Source organism: Volvox carteri (genome assembly GCF_000143455.1).
Source record: "Volvox carteri f. nagariensis unplaced genomic scaffold VOLCAscaffold_62, whole genome shotgun sequence".
In the NCBI taxonomy this organism is placed as follows: Eukaryota; Viridiplantae; Chlorophyta; class Chlorophyceae; order Chlamydomonadales; family Volvocaceae; genus Volvox; species Volvox carteri.
This window is the reverse complement of record NW_003307605.1, coordinates 425,685-448,854: the sequence shown is the minus strand read 5'-3', so window position 1 is coordinate 448,854 and position 23,170 is coordinate 425,685. Positions and strand designations below refer to the sequence as shown.

General features: G+C 54.5%; 3 protein-coding genes across 3 annotated transcripts; all 3 read left to right on the top strand.

Annotated features, from left to right (window-relative positions):
• Positions 1-1,700: 1,700 nt before the first annotated feature.
• On the top strand, positions 1,701-15,364 carry VOLCADRAFT_97588 (uncharacterized protein; the record flags this gene model as incomplete). Its single annotated transcript, XM_002956554.1, has 25 exons — positions 1,701-1,819; positions 2,174-2,227; positions 2,578-2,620; positions 4,687-4,772; positions 5,040-5,230; positions 6,121-6,209; positions 7,029-7,169; positions 7,879-7,967; positions 8,776-9,186; positions 9,941-10,013; positions 10,214-10,285; positions 10,457-10,522; positions 12,378-12,450; positions 12,607-12,663; positions 12,820-12,880; positions 13,048-13,123; positions 13,230-13,306; positions 13,474-13,549; positions 13,656-13,732; positions 13,900-13,975; positions 14,082-14,158; positions 14,326-14,401; positions 14,508-14,580; positions 15,089-15,141; positions 15,239-15,364. 25 exons carry the CDS (start codon positions 1,701-1,703, stop codon positions 15,362-15,364), a joined length of 2,412 nt encoding a protein of 803 aa, XP_002956600.1.
• A 348-nt stretch (positions 15,365-15,712) lies between these two features.
• Positions 15,713-17,827, top strand: prx2 (2-cys peroxiredoxin, probably cytosolic). Its single transcript, XM_002956553.1, has 7 exons — positions 15,713-15,869; positions 15,977-16,052; positions 16,159-16,193; positions 16,321-16,446; positions 16,618-16,667; positions 16,998-17,106; positions 17,269-17,827. The coding sequence occupies exons 1-7, from the start codon at positions 15,777-15,779 to the stop codon at positions 17,374-17,376; spliced, it is 597 nt and encodes a 198-aa protein (XP_002956599.1). The 5' UTR covers positions 15,713-15,776; the 3' UTR covers positions 17,377-17,827.
• Positions 17,828-21,558: 3,731 nt separating this feature from the next.
• Positions 21,559-22,259, top strand: VOLCADRAFT_36131 (uncharacterized protein; the record flags this gene model as incomplete). The annotated part of the gene is made up of 2 exons (XM_002956552.1): positions 21,559-21,655; positions 22,000-22,259. Coding segments are annotated over 2 exons (357 nt in total), but the record flags the coding sequence as incomplete, so codon positions are not given.
• Positions 22,260-23,170: the final 911 nt, after the last annotated feature.

Below are 23,170 nucleotides of genomic sequence, written 5' to 3'. Positions count from 1 at the left end.
TTGGTGTGTGAGCCCTTGGGGCTTCTCCTCGCGTCGAAAAGGCATGATCAAATTGCAATAGCCGATAGGTTCAGGTTCGCTGGGTGTCGGGGTTACGTTCTGCGCTTCCTAAGCCCAGGCTTACATGTGTTTGAATCGATGCCTGTATGGCTGATGCGTGTAACACATGCAACTAAAACCGAAGCCAGAACTCAGAACCATGCCAAAACTCAAATAGCTTCATATCAACAGTTAGATATTTTCATTCTAGACACGTATATTATTGCTTTATACGGCTCGGAGCTGGATAGCTCAGGCTTTTGTGGGTTTGACTGTAATGCACCTAGGTCGTCCAGGCGCCTTCGACGGTTGAAGTTGGAGTTGTCCGTCTCTTGTCTTCCCAGAATGCATGAGCTATGAAATGTTTTGATTGCATTAAGGATCAGGCAATTGGATAGCAGCACCAGGAAGACTACATTGCAAAGTTTGTCCTCACAAGTGCTTCTGTTTGCCCGCTTACAGGCAGAAACTGGAAGATCTGCGTGATGAATGCTGTGAGCAGGACGACAATTACATCTACCTTTCAGCGTGCGATGTTCCGTGTCTCGTCCGTGTCTCGTCCCATGTTAGGGCTCGGTGACATGGAGCGACGGGGAGATGACATGCTGGGTCTAGGCGTTCAAAGCAAACAGGTTAAGCAGGAACTGATGATTTCGACAACCTTTAGTGTGGGCTTTGATGGGGTACGTAGGCGTTGCGTCCAGTGCCGTTGCGTGCTGTACTGCACTTCACAGTGCAGTTCGTCGTACCCTGTGCAGCGCCTGGTGTATTGTCCGGTGCCATGTTGGACGTTTCCTTGCTATCGTGTTCGGCTGGCGGCTGGCAGCAGAAGCGGCAGCAGCAGCAGCGACAGTGATCGTTACAAGGCAAAGCAAACACCTGTAGGAATGCGTGAGCTATTATGGATAAGATTTTATGCATGTCTTTTCGCTCGTGAACCCAAACAAGACGGCCTCATGAACCACCTCATCGTACCTTGCTGATTATTCCTTCCCCTCCGCCCATCCTCCTGCCCCGTCCTCCCGCCTGCCTCTGGTGCGTCCTTATGGCTGCGCGGCGGCCGTATATCAACAACAATGCCGAGGGCGCAACGATTGGGCGCTACACGAGCTGCAGTCCTTGCATGAGCCCCTGGATTTCAAGATACCTCGCGCTTTGCGGTTGGTCGTACTGTTTTAGGGTTTTCAGTTCCGCATTTTGTTGGGAGCGTGCAATCATGTCTGCCTGGCGGTCTGCTGCGACAGCAGCAGTAGCAGCAAAGCAGTAGCAAAGCAAACGATATCATCCCCTCCCGCCCCGCCCCACCTGTTCCCCGAACCGCGTACCCTCCTTTTGACCGGCGGCGCTTGGCGGTATCTACGGTGCAAGCACCCTCCAGATGATACATGCGGTAAGTCGGCGATATGGATCCGTGCCGTATCGTGGCGTGTACGTATCGCCGTGCCGATTGTGTTTTCCTGCGCCGCGTATCGCGTGATTATGCAGTCGTACTTGGCTGGCGGTTGGTGGCAGCAGCAGCAACAGCAGGAGCAACAGTAGCAAAGCGCAGCGGAGCAGACCCCTTAAGGAAAGGTGTCCAGCCCTAAAACAAAGTCCGGATTAGCGTTGCTAGCCGCCATCCAAGCATGATTGCTGTGTATCTCAGTATGTGCCTGTGTTTAATGACCTCGTTGTGGGAAACGCTGACCGTCGCGGTAATGGACGCCGCGCTATCGCTCCACAACGACGCCTTCCGGCAACTGCTGCCACGGTACCGCGGATATGAATGCCACACGGTACGGTGCGGTTCCTTACAGTAACGTACGGTGCGGTACGGGTGCAAGGGTTTCAAATAAAACCTGCAGTAGCATGTCGTAAAACACAGGATTCCGGAAGTGGTCTCCCTGGTAGTGGCCTGAAGTGGTCTCTCTCGCTTCCCTGCGCGGGAGTGCACTGTCTGTCACCAGGGAGCAGTTTTTCCGCAGGAGGGCGGGTGGTGCATAGGAGGCGAGATAGAGAAGGATAGGAACGGTTGAGAAGCGCCAAAGCCTCGCCGGTGTCCGTTTTTAGTAGTCCCTTAGGTGGAGCTGCCAAGAGCGCACCACTCGCCAGCCCCACCTCCGCGTCCGTTGTTCGTGTCGCTATTTGCGCGAAGCGGGACTTTGCAATGCAGGGCCCGACCACCGCATGCTCGCCTGATGCTCGTACGGTGGGTTTCTACCCGCTCAGGTTATGGGCTCGCGGACGGGTAAAGGAGGTAAGTGCGCTGTTTCTAGGAAATGGGACGTTCTCTGACGCGCTTGTGTTTTCCTTTTATCGTTCTTCCCTAGGTGGCAGAGGCGCCTGGCTCCGTTGTCTTCTTCCCGATGCTCGTGTTGGTGCTGCTGTGGCGGCGGCGGCACCCCGTCGTGGTGCTGAGGGGGGCTGAGCACTTCACTATTACGAGTGTCAGTATGTGCGTTGATTTGAGTTGAGGGATGTGTCCAGCAGATTACCAATCTGTTTCGGCTGTGTCGGTTGCTATCGGTTGTGGTGTCGTGACTCTTCCGTGTGCCGTAGTTTGTGGAGCATCATCCTATTGTGTTTTTCATGTCGCGGTACGGTACGAGGATTAGTGATAACTGCACGGTGGGCTTTGCAGCAGCACTGTGTCGTACCGTCGAGGTATATTGCGCGCTTGATTTGCTATGAGCCGGTAATAGACACATCACACGCTGACTTGTCCACACACACGCCCTCCCCGCTTGTTTCTCACTGTATGTCCGCATGAACCTGGTCCTGCAATCAACATGATGGTCCTGCTGCTGCTGCTGCTGCTGCTACTGCCGGAGTTGAGTACCTTCAAGAGCTGCGATTACTGGCGGGTGCCTGAGGCAAATTTCTTGCAAATCTGTGTATGGCAAGGAGCAGAGGTGCGGTTAGGCCAGAGGTGAAGCCAGTGCGGCGGCGGTGGTCGTGGAACTGGTGGCGGTGCATGGAGTGATGGACATGGATAGGGTGTCTATATTTTAGATTCGGCCCCGGGACCTATTTCCATGTGGGTTCGAGCCCCACCGTGATCGAGGCTACAGCCGAGCTCGCGACTAAAGCTGCACCTTGTCAACACCTCTCTATTTTCTCGTTTTTATCCAATAGATATGTCTAGCAGAAGATAAGGAGAAACTGCAGTAGCAGCAAAGTGCGGTTGTCCGATACGCGCTGGATGAGAAGCGGCACCAGTAAGCGCCACATCCAGGCCGCGTGCCGTTGGTGTGTAAGTACTTCAACAGTTCGTAGCGCCCGCGTGCGCTTTGGTCGTCAAGCCCTGCACCCGCGTCGGTTCCCTTGTTGTGTTCACTTCGGTATCTTACCGTTACATTGCCACCATTTATCTATGACGCGGCAATTGTCATTTTAGGAGCTGATGAACTGGAAAATTCACCGGCAAAATTGAAAATAAACACAGGAAGGCAGGATCTGCCAGGTAGCGGCTGCAGGGTGAAGATATGACCCCCCTGTCCCATACATCATACATACACTCTCTTGTACTTGGATGTGTCGGACCGTCTGTCTTGCAGCCACCCTGTGGACCACTATCAGGCTACCGCAGCTCGGTCGGCATCATGAAGGCAGCTGCGGATTACATATTGTCACTTGGTGTTGGGATGACAGCACAGTGATGGAGCTGATCATGAACTTGTTGGAGCAAGGGATGGATGGCAACAAGTGATAGGGAACGGAAATGTGGCGGGAAGGGGCTAACAGGCGAGGGTGAACGGGAGGGATATAGGGTGATAGGGAGCTGGGCGGTGCACGATCTCGTTGCTCACAGCAGTGCTGGGTGACAATGATGTTGCATCGATGGATGACCTCGAAAGAAGAAGCTACGGATGGCTTAGCCCTGTCAAAGGAAAGCCCCCCATGATAGTTCCAAGGCGCCCTTGTTCGGGCCGCAGTTCCTTTTGTAAGCAAACGTGACTTAAAGCACCTTAGATACTCAAGAAGAACTTCAAGAACCATAACGCTGTATCAATAGCTCTGGGCACTTCCGCCATGGGCAGATTACGTCAATCGCCCGCTATGCCACATAAGCAAAAATGAAGCAACGGCCTTCATGATAACTTGACCTGTTGTTTGCAAGGGCTTGCACTTAGGGATCTTGCTTCCGGGGAGGACGTAACCAGGTGCAGAGGAACGGAGGTGAACGTGATAATGCAGTGACATACAGCTATAACATAAAAGTTTAATAGGCTAACTGTTGACAAAGTGAGTTCGCCGAACTGCACCTTACCAACACACTTGGATTTGCAGCTGTTGCGCCGTACAATTTAGCTGGCCTCTGACAAAAGGCACCTCCCATAGCACTTTCAGCTCCATTAGCAAATGTGAACAACGTCCGATATTTGATCACAGGCTTTCACCCAACGTTTGAGCCCTTCTTTTCGGCCTGTTCCAGCTCTGGTGCGTCCGTAAAAGCTGCTAGCTTCCTACATATGACCAGCAAATGAGGAAGCCTGAACAGCTGCGCGGCGCCCTGAGAAGCTGCTGTGGACCCTGCAAACGTTTGCAAGGTACTGTTCGTTGCAAAACCTTCATGCTGTAGCCGCCGCACTTCAGTTCCATTGCTCTAATTTATTACGCGGTTATCTCAAGCATTTATTTATTGAACCCCTGCTCACGTTGCTTCAGGCACAGCGTCGCCGCTTCACGGACATCGACTTGCCTGACTCATTTGTGAGGGCAAGGTGCGACTTGCGGCAACTCATTTTTTTGAGGTGAGATGTTTGCTTCTCGAGCTTGTGTATGGATCTTTGAAACATAAGGGGCTTTGTCGACGGGCTTTCGACGGGCATGTGTTTGTGCAGCGCTCTGCTGCAAGAATATGGGCGTATGCGGCGTTTGAGCGTAATCCCGACAGTTGTGCTTTAGCTGTATAAGGAGCCTACGAAGGCTGAAAGCTAGGCGGTCTGGCAGGAAAGTACACGTCGTTAGGCGATACATGACCACTTCGTCCGATGTCCGTGACCTTCCTCGCGACAGAGACGACTGCTCATTGGAGTTGCCCAAGACCTTCCAGATCGACCGCATTCCACCTGGCAACGAGAATCTCTGCGTACATCACATTTTCAACTCTCCAAGACCCCAGTGCGATGTTGCGTCGGCGTGAAGCAAGGGCCCCCATTGTCAACGCTTATAATCAACACAGTCAAGCTCACATCGTCTTCCGCTGCCGGTGAGTGACGCCGGATGCACGGTCGCCCGTACATGTCGTACGTTAGTTAGAACGCGCCTAGATTTCCGGCCGTGAGGCCGTTACACGTCATATCAAGGTCGGCCATCGTTCTTGGATTCTATGGGTGAAGGCGCGTTGCGAATGGATAGACGAGTTGGTGACGGAGGGGGATTTCGGTATGAAATTGTTGTACCTTGGTAAGGTGCGGCGTGTAGGGAGTACGGCATGAAGGTCTTTCCCCGTATGTTCACTGCGTGGGTGCCACTTTGTGTCCGTTCGTGATGTAGTGATGTCGTACATACGTTCGGAGCAAAGTTTCTTGCTGTGGGTGTTTCGTGGCGCGGTGTTTTTCTCCTGTCGTGCCGGCAAGCAGCAACAGCGACAACGACAGCAAAAGCACAAAGGCAGCAAACTGCAAAGATAAGGTCAGCAAACTCAGATAGAAGCTGCAAAGCCGGCCGATGGTTATTGTTGCGGTCTTCAGTGTCTTGTATTTGTGCGCAATTGTATGTATGTATGTATGTTTGTATGTATGTATGTATGTATCTGTTCAAATGTGGGCGAGAATGTGCTCACGCGCGCGCGTGTGCGTGTGTAAGTGTATGTAGGTGTGTGTAAGAGGGTGTATGTGTGTGTGTGTGTGCATGCGCGCACGCGTATACGTATGTGTATGTGTGAGGGTGCTACTGCTTTTACTTGTGATGGAGAATTCCCAACTGCCCGCGATGTGCCCGTGTGCGTATTAGTACGTTTCTGCATATTGTGCACAACTGCCCATGTCGTTTTGCTGTGCAAAGTCTGTGCTCGTTGTGTCCCCTGCTAGCTGGTTAACAGCGTGTGTGTGTGTATTTCCCCGCCCACCTCCCGCCCGTTCCCGCCACCGGTCTGAGCGAGCCTGGGCGAGGACTTCCAACAGGACAACACGTATCGGCGCGACGAGCATCACAGGCGTCGCCACCGCCGTACATCGCCGTCATGGGTGAGAATGTAAGTACGAGAGGGGCCTCGTTTCACACGTCCCCATGCCGTCTTGCAACGCTTTGCCATAGCATGTCGGATTTGGGATGCCGGATTTGTATTGCCGACCACCAATCAATCTGCATCATCAACACTTTGTTGTGGTATGCATGATGGCATGGCATGGTCGAGGGTCGTTTGGTTCCATGTCTTGCGTTTCGTTGGAATCTGTTGTCAATTCGGCCACTCCGAAACCGCCTTGTAGTGTGTATGTAACCACGTAATCCCCGCCCGAATCCCCGGATCCCCCTCAGCCGTCACCGTCATGCCATTTTCATCACCGTCGCCGTCTCGCCGCCGGCGTCTCGCCATCGCGTCGCCTTCTCACCTTTGGCGAGGTCGCCGTCGCCCTAACGCCGACGGCGCCTCGCCTCGCCTTCTCGCCGTCGCCGTCTCGCCACGCCATCGCGTCGCCTTATCACCTTCGGCGAGGTCGCCGTCGCCCTAACGCCGACGGCGCCTCGCCTCGCCTTCTCGCCGGCCGCCGGCGTCTCGCCATCGCGTCGCCTTCTCACCTTTGGCGAGGTCGCCGTCGCCCTAACGCCGACGGCGCCTCGCCTTCTCGCCGTCGCCGTCTCGCCGCCGGCGTCTCGCCATCGCGTCGCCTTCTCACCTTCGGCGAGGTCGCCGTCGCCTTCTCGCCGACGGCGCCTCGCCGTCGGAGTCTCACCGTTGTCAACGCTTATAATCAACGCAGTCAAGCTCACATCGTCTTCCGGTGCCGGTGAGTGACACCGGATGCACGGTCGCCCGTACATGTCGTACGTTAGAACGCGCCTAGATTTCCGGCCGTGAGGCCGTTACACGTCGTATCAAGGTCGGCCATCGTTCTTGGATTCTATGGGTGAAGGCGCGTTGCAAATGGATAGACGAGTTGGTGACAGAGGGGGATTTCGGTATGAAATTGTTGTACCTTGGTAAGGTGCGGCGTGTAGGGAGTACGGCATGAAGGTCTTTCCCCGTATGTTCACTGCGTGGGTGCCACTTTGTGTCCGTTCGTGATGTAGTGATGTCGTACATACGTTCGCAGCAAAGTTTCTTGCTGTGGGTGTTTCGTGGCGCGGTGTTTTTCTCCTGTCGTGCCGGCAAGCAGCAACAGCGACAACGACAGCAAAAGCACAAAGGCAGCAAACTGCAAAGATAAGGTCAGCAAACTCAGATAGAAGCTGCAAAGCCGGCCGATGGTTATTGTTGCGGTCTTCAGTGTCTTGTATTTGTGCGCAATTGTATGTATGTATGTTTGTATGTATGTATGTAGGTATCTGTTCAAATGTGGGCGAGAATGTGCTCACGCGCGCGCGTGTGCGTGTGTAAGTGTATGTAGGTGTGTGTAAGAGGGTGTAGTGTGTGTGTGTGTGTGTGTGTGCATGCGCGCACGCGTATACGTATGTGTATGTGTGAGGGTGCTACTGCTTTTACTTGTGATGGAGAATTCCCAACTGCCCGCGATGTGCCCGTGTGCGTATTAGTACGTTTCTGCATATTGTGCACAACTGCCCATGTCGTTTTGCTGTGCAAAGTCTGTGCTCGTTGTGTCCCCTGCTAGCTGATTAACAGCGTGTGTGTGTGTGCGTGTGTGTGTGTGTGTATTTCCCCGCCCACCTCCCGCCCGTTCCCGCCACCGGTCTGAGCGAGCCTGGGCGAGGACTTCCAACAGGACAACACGTATCGGCGCGACGAGCATCACAGGCGTCGCCACCGCCGTACATCGCCGTCATGGGTGAGAATGTAAGTACGAGAGGGGCCTCGTTTCACACGTCCCCATGCCGTCTTGCAACGCTTTGCCATAGCATGTCGGATTTGGGATGCCGGATTTGTATTGCCGACCACCAATCAATCTGCATCATCAACCCTTTGTTGTGGTATGCATGATGGCATGGCATGGTCGAGGGGTCGTTTGGTTCCATGTCTTGCGTTTCGTTGGAATCTGTTGTCAATTCAGCCACTCCGAAACCGCCTTGTAGTGTGTATGTCACCACGTAATCCCCGCCCGAATCCCCGGATCCCCCTCAGCCGTCACCGTCATGCCATTTTCATTACCGTCGCCGTCTCGCCGCCGGCGTCTCGCCATCGCGTCGCCTTCTCACCTTTGGCGAGGTCGCCGTCGCCCTAACGCCGACGGCGCCTCGCCTCGCCTTCTTGCCGGCCGCCGGCGCCACGCCATCGCGTCGCCTTATCACCTTCGGCGAGGTCGCCGTCGCCCTAACGCCGACGGCGCCTCGCCTCGCCTTCTCGCCGGCCGCCGGCGTCTCGCCATCGCGTCGCCTTCTCACCTTCGGCGAGGTCGCCGTCGACCTCTCGCCGACGGCGCCTAGCCGTCGGAGTCTCACCGTCGCCGTCTCGTGCTGTCGCCTTCTTGCCTTCGGCGAGGTTGCCGTCGGCGTCTCGCAGTCACCTTCTCACCGTAGCCTTCTCGTGCTGTCGCCGTCACCGTCACATCTGACATTACAGCCTTTGTGCTGTCCTTGCACTGCATTTCCCTCCCCTGCCGCCGCTGCTGCTCTTCACCTCTGGCGTTGCTGCCACAGCGGCCTTTTTCCTTTCCTCTCATCGCTACAGCAAATTGCTGTTCTTGCGGTGCACTTTCCTCCCCTGCCGCCGCTGCGGCTTTTCACCTCTGGCATTGCTGCCACCGCGGCCTTTTTCCTTTCCTCTCATCGCTACAGCAAATTGCTGTTCTTGCGGTGCATTTCCCTCCCCTGCCGCCGCTACGGCTTTTCACCTCTGGCATTGCTGCCACCTTTCTGCTTTCAAACCTACCATGCACAAAAGAAGGATGAAAAGGGAGACATCCTTGCTCAAACCACGACATTCGTTGCAAACGGAAGGACTAGTTCAAAGCAGGAAAATAAGGGAGTCCAAAGATATGGAGGATCGGGTCGAGAAATATGGTTGTCATGGTGGAAGTTGTCCGTTGGAGATATGTTTGGTTGGAAGAGGTTGGCAGATGTTGATCCAGTTGGTGGACAGTTGGTGGACAGTTGGTGGTGACCGGCCGGTTTTATTGTCGTCGCTGGGTTTTGTGGATGGTAGCTAGCGTTATCTAACCAGCCAGCAGCTGCAGCCAGCTATATTGCCTAAATGGGCTACGCTACGCAGCTATCAGCCAGCAGCCAACAACCAGCATCAGCGAGTGTGCGCGTGTCACGGCTGTTGCCGCGCGTGTACAGTCTGTCGTGTTTTCGTTTGTGGTGCCCACAGCCCTGGTTGTGCACAATTGATTTTCATTTGTTTGGGGATTACCTAAATAAGGGGAGGCTACACCTTATTAAATAATAGATGAATAAATAAAGCTGAACCATGATATCTATTTCCGCTTTATTTATTTACTTATTTATTTACTCTGTTTTAAATATCTTATTATAGATTAGTAATGCGCCTCAGCCTAATAAGCTAAGGCGTGCATTAGGGTGCCGGGGTTGTAGAGGTTATGGGTTTTCCCAGGCCTTTGCACCTCCTGTCACCGTATTTTTACTTTTTTATTATGTAGTCAGCAGCAGCAGCAGCAGCAGCAGCAGCAGCAGCAGCAGCAGCCGGCAGATCAGCAAGCAGCTGCAGCAGTGGCCATGGCCCGGGCCCTTTATCGCCAGGGTTTGCGGCAGCTTCCCTGGTGCCAGGACCCGAATGCAGGGTCGACTGGCTGCCGGGACTCGGGGCGTACGAGTCGTCCGGCCTGCCGGCACCCGCACGCAGGGGCCGGCCGTACTTTTATAACGCCCGTCTCAGGTGGGTGGATGGGTGGGTGGGCGACGTGGGTGTGGGTGTGGTGCGTACTTCGTGATTTGGGTTCAACTAGTGGTCGTGGAAAAAGGCCGCAGGGCCGCAGCGCACGTGTCGCAACGAGGCCTTGTGACTTTTAGGCAAAATAATGACATTTGGTGTTTTACCACCCTCCCCCCCGTGTATGCTGCCCCCTTACCTATCCCCTCCGGCCGTTTCCCCCTTTATCACGCACCTCCTCTTCAGGTGCGGCTGGGGCATCAACCTGTGCGCCCCAGTGGCACCGAGCGGGCGTTGCTGATGATGGGCCCGGCTGAGGTGGGTGCGGATGGGCTTGGGGTTTTGGTGCATGGGGTGTGCGTGGTGGGGACCAGCAGCGGTACCCTTGCTTGCAACTGTCACCTAATTATGTGTGTGTTAGTTGTGTCGTACTGCTAACCATATTTTGGCTTCCCGCGCCCTTCCCCCGCCTTGTCCCTTTTCCTTCAGGTGCACTGCTGGGTGCAATTCCTCCGCACCCAGCTGCACCCAGCCGGGCGCCGCCGCTGCTGGCCAGTTGGCTGGCGGCGGCGGCGGCGGCGGCGGCGGCGGCATATAGCCGCAACTATCAACTGCTGTAAAGGCCATCGGCATCATCGGCATCATGATCATCATGATCATCATCATCATCGTCATCATTATAATCATGGTCATCATCATCAGTTGCCGCCATTCTTGTTGGCTTGATAACTTGTTGGCTGCATGCAGCGCCAACTACGAGCAATGACCGAACGAATGGTGTCGTACAGTAAACGCCATACCGGCCGTATAACGGTTAATAATAAATATATCAATGAGTGGCGAATACAGCAGTTCTGTAAACGATCGAGTGATCAACGTTAATAATGACCAACGGTTTCGGTTGGACGGTCACATGGAATCAATGCAGCACGAGGACTTGCGCAACTAAACTTCCAGTAATGGGCCCATGCAAAATGATCAGGGAGGTACCTGGGCGGATGCTGTCGGGGCCTGGGGTGGCCGGGCGAAGTGCGGTTTGGGGTTTTGCCTAGCACAATGCGATTTGGAGGACATGGCCTGGCATGATGTGACTGGGGGGCATGGCCTGGCATGATGCGGTTCGGGGGACATGGCCTGGCACAATGCGATTTGCGGGGCATAGCCTGGCATGCTGCGGGTTTGGGGGACATGGCCTGGCATGATGCGGTTCGGGGGGCTGGCCTGGCATGATGCGATTGGGGGACATGGCCTGGCATGATGCGGTTCGGGGGGCATGGCCTGGCATGATGCGGTTCGGGGGGCATGGCCTGGCATGATGTGACTGGGGGGCATGGCCTGGCATGATGTGATTGGGGGGCATGGCCTGGCATGATGCGATTGGGGGGCATGGCCTGGCATGATGCGATTGGGGGGCATGGCCTGGCATGATGCGATTGGGGGGCATGGCCTGGCACAATGCGATTTGGGGGGCATGGCCTTGCACAACGCGATTTGGGGGGCATGGCCTGGCACAATGCGATTTGGGGGGCATGGCCTGGTATGATGCGATTGGGGGGCATGGCCTGGCATGATGTGATTGGGGGGCATGGCCTGGCATGATGCGGGTTCGGGGGGCATGGCCTGGCATGATGCGATTGGGGGGCATGGCCTGGCATGATGCGGGTTTGGGGGACATGGCCTGGCATGATGCGGTTTGGGGGGCATGGCCTTGCACAACGCGATTTGGGGTGCATGGCCTGGCATGATGTGACTGGGGGGCATGGCCTGGCATGATGTGATTGGGGGGCATGGCCTGGCATGATGCGGGTTTGGGGGACATGGCCTGGCATGATGCGGTTTGGGGGGCATGGCCTTGCACAACGCGATTTGGGGGGCATGGCCTTGCACAACGCGATTTGGGGGGCATGGCCTGGCACAATGCGATTTGGGGGGCATGGCCTGGCATGATGCGATTGGGGGGCATGGCCTGGCACAATGCGATTTGGGGGGCATCGCCTGGCACAACGCGATTTGGGGTGCATGGCCTGGCGTGATGCAGTTCGGGGGGCATGGCCTGGCATGATGCGATTGGGGGGCATGGCCTGGAATGATGCGGGTTTGGGGGACATGGCCTGGCATGATGCGGTTCGGGGGACATGGCCTGGCATGGTGCGGTTTGGGGGACATGGCCTGGCACAATTTGGTTTGTGGGCTTGCATGGACGGATGCTCTTGTGGGGTTTCGTGGCATAATGCCGTTCGGAGGTTGCATGGACGAATTCGATTTGGGACGTACGTGAGGCGCCTTAGCACGGTATCGTGCACGGTAAGCCTGGGCCGCAAGCATAGGGGTTAAACTGCTGTTCGCGCTTAAATGCAACCGTTAGTCGTTGGAATCCGCATGTTTAACCGTGTCATCTGTACTTGTGCAGGGTCTCCTCTCCGCAGACTTTGTGTTTGAAGCTCTGAAGGACTGCGCGGCCTCAGCTCTAACGAGGCTGCGACGTACGTGAGGCGCCTTAGCACGGTATCGTGCACGGTAAGTCTGGGCCGCAAGCATAGGGTTTTAACTGGTGTTCGTGCTTAAATGAAACCGTTAGTCGTTGGAATCCGCATGTTTAACCGTGTCGTCTGTACTTGTGCAGGGTCTCCTCTCCGCAGACTTTGTGTTTGAAGCTCTGAAGGACTGCGCGGCCTCAGCTCTAACGAGGCTGCGACGTACGTGAGGCGCCTTAGCACGGTATCGTGCACGGTAAGCCTGGGCCGCAAGCATAGGGTTTTAACTGGCGTTCGTGCTTAAATGAAACCGTTAGTCGTTGGAATCCGCATGTTTAACCGTGTCGTCTGTACTTGTGCAGGGTCTCCTCTCCGCAGACTTTGTGTTTGAAGCTCTGAAGGACTGCGCGGCCTCAGCTCTAACGAGGCTGCGACGTACGTGAGGCGCCTTAGCACGGTATCGTGCACGGTAAGTCTGGGCCGCAAGCATAGGGGTTAAATTGCTGTTCGCGCTTAAATGCAACCGTTAGTCGTTGGAATCCGCATGTTTAACCGTGTCGTCTGTACTTGTGCAGGGTCTCCTCTCCGCAGACTTTGCGTTTGAAGCTCTGAAGGACTGCGCGGCCTCAGCTCTAATGAGGCTGCGACGTACGTGAGGCGCCTTAGCACGGTATCGTGCACGGTAAGTCTGGGCCGCAAGCATAGGGGTTAAATTGCTGTTCGCGCTTAAATGCAACCGTTAGTCGTTGGAATCCGCATGTTTAACCGTGTCGTCTGTACTTGTGCAGGGTCTCCTCTCCGCAGACTTTGCGTTTGAAGCTCTGAAGGACTGCGCGGCCTCAGCTCTAATGAGGCTGCGACGTACGTGAGGCGCCTTAGCACGGTATCGTGCACGGTAAGTCTGGGCCGCAAGCATAGGGGTTAAATTGCTGTTCGCGCTTAAATGCAACCGTTAGTCGTTGGAATCCGCATGTTTAACCGTGTCATCTGTACTTGTGCAGGGTCTCCTCTCCGCAGACTTTGTGTTTGAAGCTCTGAAGGACTGCGCGGCCTCAGCTCTAACGAGGCTGCGACGTACGTGAGGCGCCTTAGCACGGTATCGTGCACGGTAAGTCTGGGCCGCAAGCATAGGGTTTTAACTGCTGTTCGCGCTTAAATGAAACCGTTAGTCGTTGGAATCCGCATGTTTAACCGTGTCGTCTGTACTTGTGCAGGGTCTCCTCTCCGCAGACTTTGTGTTTGAAGCTCTGAAGGACTGCGTGGCCTCAGCTCTAACGAGGCTGCGACGTACGTGAGGCGCCTTAGCACGGTATCGTGCACGGTAAGTCTGGGCCGCAAGCATAGGGTTTTAACTGCTGTTCGTGCTTAAATGAAACCGTTAGTCGTTGGAATCCGCATGTTTAACCGTGTCGTCTGTACTTGTGCAGGGTCTCCTCTCCGCAGACTTTGTGTTTGAAGCTCTGAAGGACTGCGCGGCCTCAGCTCTAACGAGGCTGCGACGTACGTGAGGCGCCTTAGCACGGTATCGTGCACGGTAAGTCTGGGCCGCAAGCATAGGGGTTAAATTGCTGTTCGCGCTTAAATGAAACCGTTAGTCGTTGGAATCCGCATGTTTAACCGTGTCGTCTGTACTTGTGCAGGGTCTCCTCTCCGCAGACTTTGTGTTTGAAGCTCTGAAGGACTGCGCGGCCTCAGCTCTAACGAGGCTGCGACGTACGTGAGGCGCCTTAGCACGGTATCGTGCACGGTAAGTCTGGGCCGCAAGCATAGGGTTTAAATTGCTGTTCGCGCTTAAATGCAACCGTTAGTCGTTGGAATCCGCATGTTTAACCGTGTCGTCTGTACTTGTGCAGGGTCTCCTCTCCGCAGACTTTGTGTTTGAAGCTCTGAAGGACTGCGCGGCCTCAGCTCTAACGAGGCTGCGACGTACGTGAGGCGCCTTAGCACGGTATCGTGCACGGTAAGTCTGGGCCGCAATCATAGGGGTTAAACTGCTGTTCGCGCTTAAATGCAACCGTTAGTCTTTGGAATCCGCATGTTTAACCGTGTCGTCTGTACTTGTGCAGGGTCTCCTCTCCGCAGACTTTGTGTTTGAAGCTCTGAAGGACTGCGCGGCCTCAGCTCTAACGAGGCTGCGACGTACGTGAGGCGCCTTAGCACGGTATCGTGCACGGTAAGCCTGGGCCGCAATCATAGGGGTTAAACTGCTGTTTGCGCTTAAATGCAACCGTTAGTCTTTGGAATCCGCATGTTTAACCGTGTCATCTTTGCTTGTGCAGGGTCGCCACTCCACATTGTGGAGCCCGCGCCAATAACCAAGCTATGTTGGTCATTGGCACAGGAGGACGCTTCAATATGGCAGGCTTCCCAACTGTTTGCTTTTGCCATGTAGTTTGGTTTTGCGTTTCCCATGGTGATTGGCGTTGCAACCGATACCCGTTTGTTGGTCGGATAGTGTCATGACTTAATTGAGGAGGGGGGATCTTAGCATTTGCACAATGGGTCATATCGCGGGTAGGGATGATTTTCGTTTGTGTGTGTGAGCAGCGCCTCGACAAGTTGGCAAATTTGCTCGGCTTATGCAGACTCGCATACAGTTTTTTGGGTTTGGGGCATTTGCACCCACACGGTCGGATGTCCTCTGTAGCACTTAGCGAAACGAGTTCTTCCGGGTCCGCACAGGATCCAGCAACAGGCCCAGTAAGCGATACCCATATGCCATAGTACAACACTCCAAGCGGCGCGACACTTGAAGTCTCCCGCCGCCTTGATGAGCGGTTATCTCTTCGGTCTGCAGTGTAAGGGCCCTTGGCAGCTGGTCTCCCCGCTTCCCGTCTCCCCCCATTCCAAGCACGGTCAGCAAGGACGTCAGAATCGGCAGAGCCACGAGAATACGGTTAAGGGAGACAGGAGCACAGAATGACTGGTCGGCGCTTCACTTAGAATTTGTTGTCCATTCATGCCGATGGGCTAAAAATATTATTAAGAATCACATGCGACAACTCCGCCACCTTATGCGAAGTTGCCGCTAGGTCATGATGAACATGTTGGGGTTGAAAAGCGCAACCTCAGGACGGTCCCCAGGCGATTGCAGAAGGATATCAATGATGTTGTTAAACCAAAGTTACGTTGAAGGGAAGGGGGCTATTTAATATGTGTTATCGGTGAATGTCCTCTGCTCGGTGTGACGGAAGGTTCGGGGATGTCGTACACCATGCTATGGCGAGGGACCATAATTGCACGCGAGGCACAGATGTATTGTTGTGCCTATATTAGTTTCGATAGGAAAATTACTGTGTACAACAACACCGCGGTTAATCTTTAGTACCGGAACCATGGTTGCCAAGATTGGTGCTCCCGCGCCAAAGTGGAAGGCCCAGGCTGTCGTAGGCGGTGAAATTAAGGAGATCAGCCTCGATGACTACACGGTGAGACAAGTAGTCTTGTGCTAGACCGCTTTGTGACATGAGCGGTAGATCACTCCGACGGATATGCGTACCTGGGCTCCTTATTAGCCCCATTACTATGCTTACAGGGCAAGTATGTGGTCTTCTTCTTCTATCCACTGGACTTCACTTTCGTGTGCCCAACGGAGATTGTCGCTTTCTCCGGTAGGAAACGTTTGCAAGCGGGCGGCGATAATTCTCGTTGCGCCCACAAATAGACAACGTCTTTCGTCTTCATCTTTGACGCGTGTATGCCGCGTGACGGTTGCAGATCGTGTTGACGAGTTTAAGGCCATCAACTGCGAGGTGGGTGGCTTGGAATGAGTCCGGTGTGGTTGCACCTTGCATGGAGCATTGAATATGTCAATCTAAACCTACTGTCACTTAGATTTTCGATGGGAAACATTAAATATGCCGTTCGCTCCCATCGCAGGTGATTGGCGCGAGCATCGACAGCCAGTTCACCCATCTGGCGTTCAGCAACACACCCCGAAACAAGGGTGGCCTTGGTGGCTGCAAGTATCCGCTGGTGGCCGACCTTACCAAGAAGATCGCGCAGGTATGGCGTTGTCAAGCGTAGCCTGGGATGGTCTGTATGTTTTCGTGCTTAGACGCTAGTCCCATGTCCCGATTTTGATGCATGCTTTGGTCCATGGTCACATATCTGCTTGAAATGATATTAAGTGCATTATTTCTGCTGACCCAGTTCTTTCTCACCTCTCCGCCGTAGGATTACGGTGTGCTAATCGAGGATGGCCCCGACGCTGGCGTGACGCTGCGGTAGGTATGTCCTGGGTTAGCTTTTACGTTACCACCCAAACTATTATCCGCTCGCTTCAATTTCTGGTGCAAAACATGAGAAGCAGGGATCTGCTTTTTTGGATTGTGTGGTTCCCCCCTTTTTAATAAATTTACATCGCAATGAGGGACGAGCATGTTTGACTTGCTGCAAGTGCTTATTTTGTGCCTAATCATGCATGCCGCTGAGCTCGGCTTTTGCCTCAATGAGCGTCGAAACAATATGCTTTTCCCTATGATTAGGCGCGGCAAAAGAATTTCACTTGAAGTAGCATTCTGCCTAACGTCAATCCCCGGCTTCCTACTCCGCAGCGGCCTGTTCATTATCAGCCCGACCGGCATCCTTCGCCAGATCACCATCAACGACCTGCCTGTGGGTCGCAGTGTGGACGAGACCCTGCGCCTTGTCAAGGCTTTCCAGGTGGGTGGTCATCAGCTTCTGTTCCAATGCTCTAAAAAGATAATGATTTTCCGGATAGAGGACCGAAGCATTATGACCTCGGGAACCGTGGTTCTGAAGTCTTCCCATTGATTTGTTATTTGCATGCTTGATGTGTTTTTGGGGCGGTCTGAACCCACGCAGTTCACGGACGAGCATGGAGAGGTGTGCCCGGCCAACTGGAACCCCGGCGCCAAGACCATGAAGGCCGATCCAACTAAGTCGCTGGAGTACTTCAGCACCCTGTCGTAAAGCCGTACCACAGGGGGACATACGTCAAAAATCTTGGAGCAACATTTACAATAATGAAATGACAAATATATGCATCCCAGCTTGGCCTCCAATGGCGGATGCTGCATTCCCGGCGGTTGCTGGCGGAGGGGTTGATGATTAAGAACACCACTGGGTGCAAAAGACTTGGTCGACGGTCTGTTGTGGGGTGCTTCACAGCCGCCCCTCTTATTTTGGAGTTTGCTGATTTCGTGGCCTCACGACTAGGCTGTGATGATGGTGGCTTGGTAGGGGCGCTGCTGTTTTCCGAGGTTGCGGTTGCGGTTGCATCCTGCTTGGGGAGGCTGGGTGGTACTCCTAAGCTTAGCACGACTGGGAAGGTTCAGGCGGTTTCCTTGAGTAGACTTTGGGTGGTAGCCCAGTACCGTATCCTAAGTATCATGCGCCGATCCTGTAAATGCCAGGGCGTACTATGACACGCCGTGGATCCCTAACTTAGCAACGCAGCCGCGAAAGAAGCAGCGGCGTAACAGTAGTGTAGAAGGAGTCCTCAGTTATAACTTGGCAACGACAGGGAACAGAACGGACATTGCCTGGTAACACGGCATAATAACAAGGCGCTAAAATGCCAAATGGGCTGTGAGAGTTTCTGAGAGGAGGGTTATTTGCGATGAACAGCATACATATATCAAGCGGATTGGAAAATCGCACTACTCATTAGCACTTACTTCTGTATTTAACTTTAGCGAAATGGGTCTTCCACTAGCGGGACGTCTCTACTGTCCATTATGTTATTATCCACAACCTTTCTATACGTTATTTACAGCATTGAAACCCTGTAAGATGAGGACGTGTATTGTTATGGCACACAAAAAAAGCGGAATTGCAGTCGTCGCAATGACGCGTATTCACAAGAGTGCAACAGTCGGGTTGCGACATTCACGCAACAAGTAAGAATTTGGATGTTTATCAGGAGGGCCTGAGTTTCGCTCAAAATGCACCCCTTTAAATCGAGGAAGTTTAGGAGCCAAACGACTAATGGGAATCTCTACTTCCCCCATAGGGCAAACGTTGCCCATCTTTTTGCTTGATGCCATGGCAGCAAATGTTAACGAAGGTGCTCAATGTTTTCCAGAGGCTGCCGTGTCGTCGTACAGTAATATGCTGTTTGGCATCTGGGCATCGGGCCGCCGAAGGTATAAGCATTATTCTCTCATCTCTAAGAACTACTATATGCCATACTTGTCACAGACCTGTATGCTTGTAGCTTTTACGTCTTCCACCTATACCTTCGTCAGTAGTCAGAAGCGAAAAGCTAACTGTCATAAGCAACCGGACTGTACCGTTTTCTCGTCTAGCGCGCTGCAGCTACTTTGCTTGGTGTCAGGTTTGTCTACTGGCTATCAGAGAACGTGCGGACCAAGTCGTCTGAATGTAGGTGGTGGACTGGTCAGTCAGGAATGCTTTTATTCGCAGCGGCTGCCACGGGCTAGATGCTTTTGCTGAGTCCTGTAGTTAAGGATACAATGCGCTTGGTGCTAGTCGTTTTTGATCCAAGCTGTCTATTGGGAAGCACCCTGCGTAAACCCTAGGGCTAAGCCTCCTGGCCTTCGCCGGCCCTCTTGGTTAGCTCTTCGGCTATATAAGTAGGTACCTTGTGCAAAATTTGGGACGGTTATGCGGGTCGTAACGCACGCATGCCCCGCTCTCGCTGCGGGACCCATCGCCGCCCTGCAGCGACATGAAATTTGCAAAACGGCTTGCGAGCGAAGCGAGCCGCAAGGGATCCTTTGCGGCTGCTTACTTTGACTACCGGGCGGCTAAGAAGGCAATAAAGGACGATGTTCGCAATTCAGGTGAGAGGGAAAGAACCAAACAGGACATCCTGAGTAACCTGGTTGCGTACCGCGTTCTACAATGTTACTTTTATTCGTTCGGCCGAAGATGACGGGCCACGGAAAAATTCCGGCCAACCCGTAGCATTCCACCGGCGCGCGCTCGGTAGGACTGAGCGTATTACCCCCATCCAGCTATCGTTCTCAGACGCCGCCGCATGGCCGCGCGGATGTGCATTTTTGGTGAAAGCAGTTTGATTTTAGTAGCTGGACCGTGACGTAGTAGCTTGGTAGTAGAGGTTCCTCCTACAACTCCCGCTGGGACGGTTTCCCCAGGGCTTGCCCGCATCTGGATCCATACGGCTGCGTCTTTCCCTCGGTGCCGCCTCTCCCAACCAACGCAAATAACGAAACCGACTGCCCTCTTTTGCATGCAGATGTGGCTGGGTCGGGCTTCCAAAAACTTCTCGAGGCGGAGCTGCGCAAAGTGTCGCAATTTTACTCGGAAGCTGCCGACCGGATAGAGGTACGGCAGGTGGCGGTGCCGCGACCTTCTGCAGTCCTTTTGGTGGGAGAACGTCCCGTTGTGTACGGCGCGCCTATGTGTGTGTGCGGGTGCCTTTCACTTTCACACACTGTCCTTCACACCTTATAATCACTCAACTTCATTCCATCCCTTGCTCCGTTGCTTGATGCCGTTACCCTCGTCTATTGTTTTTCTATTGTTCGTGTCCTCTGTTGTTCAACACAGACCACCTTGAAGGCCTTACACCGGAGTGAAGGTCAAGACGGAGGTGGCGGTGGCAGCCCAATGCCCCTGCAACAGCAAAATCAACAGCAAAAACAACAGCTCACCGCTGTCCGCGCGGAGGTTAAGGAGCTCATCAAGTTCGTTGCACTCAATTACCTTGCAGTAAGTGGATTTGAATGTGAAAATGGATGGTGTGGGTTAGAGGATTTTAGGGAATCTTGTACGGGTTAGCGAAGGTGGATGGGCGGACTGATGTGTGCTTGAGAGGCTGCCATGAAAAGAAGTCAAAACGAGGTGGTGGCGGTTCATATTCCTTACTGCCTAAGTAAAAAGGCTTGCTAATTACGACGTTTGAATGTTTAGTACGGGTTGTCCTGGAGACCATCGAGTCTTCTCCCTTTGTTCCGAAGGTCGACAATTATCCAAGTTTGAATCTACACAACTTTGAAACTCCATAAGTCCTTAAGTCCATAAGTCCATAACTCCATCATCCATCACCCCAATAACTTCTACTTCACGCCCGCAGGTGGTCAAGGCCATCAAGAAACGCAACCGCCATCTGCGGGAGACATTTGGCGCCTCCGCCAGCACCTCCCTCCAGGCTCTGGACATGCTAGGACACGAAGTCTTCTTTACCTCGCCGCGGCTCGCCAACTTAGCTACTCAGGCAGAGGTGCTGGCGAGTGCCAGGGGGGTAATGAGCTTGGCGGCGGCGGCGGCAGCCGCTGTCGCCGCCGCTGCTGCCGCCGCGGCACCGGTGTCGCCTGCGGCGCCACTGCTGCCGCCGCCTCCTGCGGCGGCGCCTCCTTCGTCTCCGGCGGCGGCACCCGAGTCCGTTTTGGAGGACTACCAGTGCCCCATCTGTCTGGATGTCCTGCACAATCCTGTGGTGCTGACGTGCGCACACAGGTTTTGTTGGGGATGTTTGGTGGCGCACGTGACGGCGGTCCGTGACCAGCAGCTGCCAGTGGGACCTGCGGCGCTGGACAGCAAGGGTGAGTCTGTCCATGTGTTTCTTCCGGATTCAGTTTTAACGAATTTGTAGGCGCCGAACATGGCTATGAACTCCTTCCTAATCTTCTGTACCGATAGATACTCGCCCGATCTCGCCACATTTCCCCGCACTGTTATCTTCCCTATGTGTTCACTCTTCTCCGCTTCCCCTTTCCCCGGCTGTGTGTGTGCTGTGCAGCCGCCGGCGCAGGCAGCAGCAATTCCTCTTCCTTGCAGCTCCTGGAGCGCATCGCAGCACAGGACGACGATGCCGACGGCGTGCAGCGCTTCTACAACTGTCCCGTGTGCCGCAAGCCCCAACTTCTAGATGTCGACTCGCTTTCTGTCGACCCTTTCCTGTCATCCTTTATCGAGTCGCTCAAAGTTCTGTCAGTCCACGGTCCTACGGCCGGCAGCAGCGACAGCGGAGTCGCTGCCGCGGCACCGGCTGCACCGTATCCGGCCGCCTGGGGCTTGCTGCCGCCGCAGCGGCCCGAGCATGCGGGTCGGCTGTGTGTCTTGTTGGATTTGGACGGTACGTTGGTTTCTTCGTTCACGACGCGCCGTGCTCCGCGACTGTGTGGTCCTAACGTCCGCACCCACATTGTGGGGGTTGGCAGCAAGCTGAACCCCGGCGGTGTGTTTGTGGTGGAGAGGCCGGGGCTTCAGGAGTTCCTTGAGGAGCTCGCCTCGTTTGCGGAGGTGGTCATCTTCACGGCCGGTGAGTTGCGCGAGTGAGGTACACGTAGGCGTACGTGTACTGTGATAATACACGTGTAAGGGGACACGTCGTCATACCATGCAGATTAGAAACCCAATAACGACATGTTGATGGGTATCAATTGCATATTTGCTGCTGATGCTGACGATGCTCTTAATACCTTCTGGAAACTCAAATCTGGAAGTCACAACATTATATCATCACGTTTGATTTAACACTGGTACGGATTTCACAAGAAAAGCTCTCGTACTCAAATTCATACCGGCATCCTTTAGAGATACCTGCCCATAGTAATCCCCTACTATTAGTAATCCTCTACTGCACTCCCATTCCAATGCACACAGGCCTGGAGGATTACGCCAAGCCCATCATCGACGCACTCGACCCCAGCGGCAAGCTCTTCGCCCACCGCATCTACCGCGAAGGCACCCTGCGCACGGAGTTTTACCAGTGCGTCAAGGACATGGCGCGAGTGGGTCGCGACCTGGCCAAGACGGTGTTGGTTGACGACACACCGCTGGCGTTCCTGCACCAGCCCGATAACGGCGTTCCGGTTCTGGGGTTCCGAGGGGACATGGACGACCGGCTGCTTGCCGAGGCGGTGCTGCCGCTGCTGCAGGTACGTTTCGGGCCATGTTGGGTTCATTTGTGTGTTGCCTGTGTGTGTATTGTTGAAGCGGCGGGGCCCTGACGCCGTCCTAGGTCCCTGACCCCCACCAGGTTAACGTTACAACCTTACAACGGCGTTTTAAGAGGGTCTCTGACTGTTAAAGTTTATATAACATTAATATTGGCGGTGTAGCACGCATGTGAAGGGAGGCAGGCCCTCGGTCCAACCTGGCACTTGCCCGTTAAGCCATCTTGACATCCCGTGCAAGGACGAGAACCCTCGTAGGGAGTCTAATAGCGCCGAACAGTTTCCTCTATGACCTGAATATGTACCCCCTGCCATTTGCGACCCGCGTTGCTCTGTTCCACAGGTGCTATCCACGAAGACCGACGTACGACCCTTCCTCCAGCGCCGCTTCGATATGATGACGTGGTTCCGTAACAACGACTTCCCCATCGAGACCATAATAGGGAAGGCTAAGGAGGCCGCGCGAGTGGAACAAGAAGAGCGGGCGGCAGCCGCTGCCGCCGCCGCGGCGCAGCAGCGGCCTCGGTTGCTCCATGGCGCAGCTGTCTTCGGCGGCGGCGGCGGCGGCGCGACAGCCGTCACACCTGTTAAGCCCAGCACGCCCGTTGCGGCGGCGGCGGCGGCGCCAGAGTCATCGCAGCTGTCTTTGGCCGACGCGAAGAGCAGTAGCTGCTGTAGCAGTTGCTGCAGCAGCCTTAGCCGTCCGCGCTACAGCTTTAAAGGTCCGCGCCAGCCAGTACCGACGAAGCGCTTCGCAATTATTACGGACTTTGACAAGACGCTCACCGATTTCGATGCTGGCGAGGCCATTGTCGAGCGACTTGCGCCGGAGCTGCTGCCCATGCTGGTGGGCCTCGACGCCCGCCAGTCGTACATTC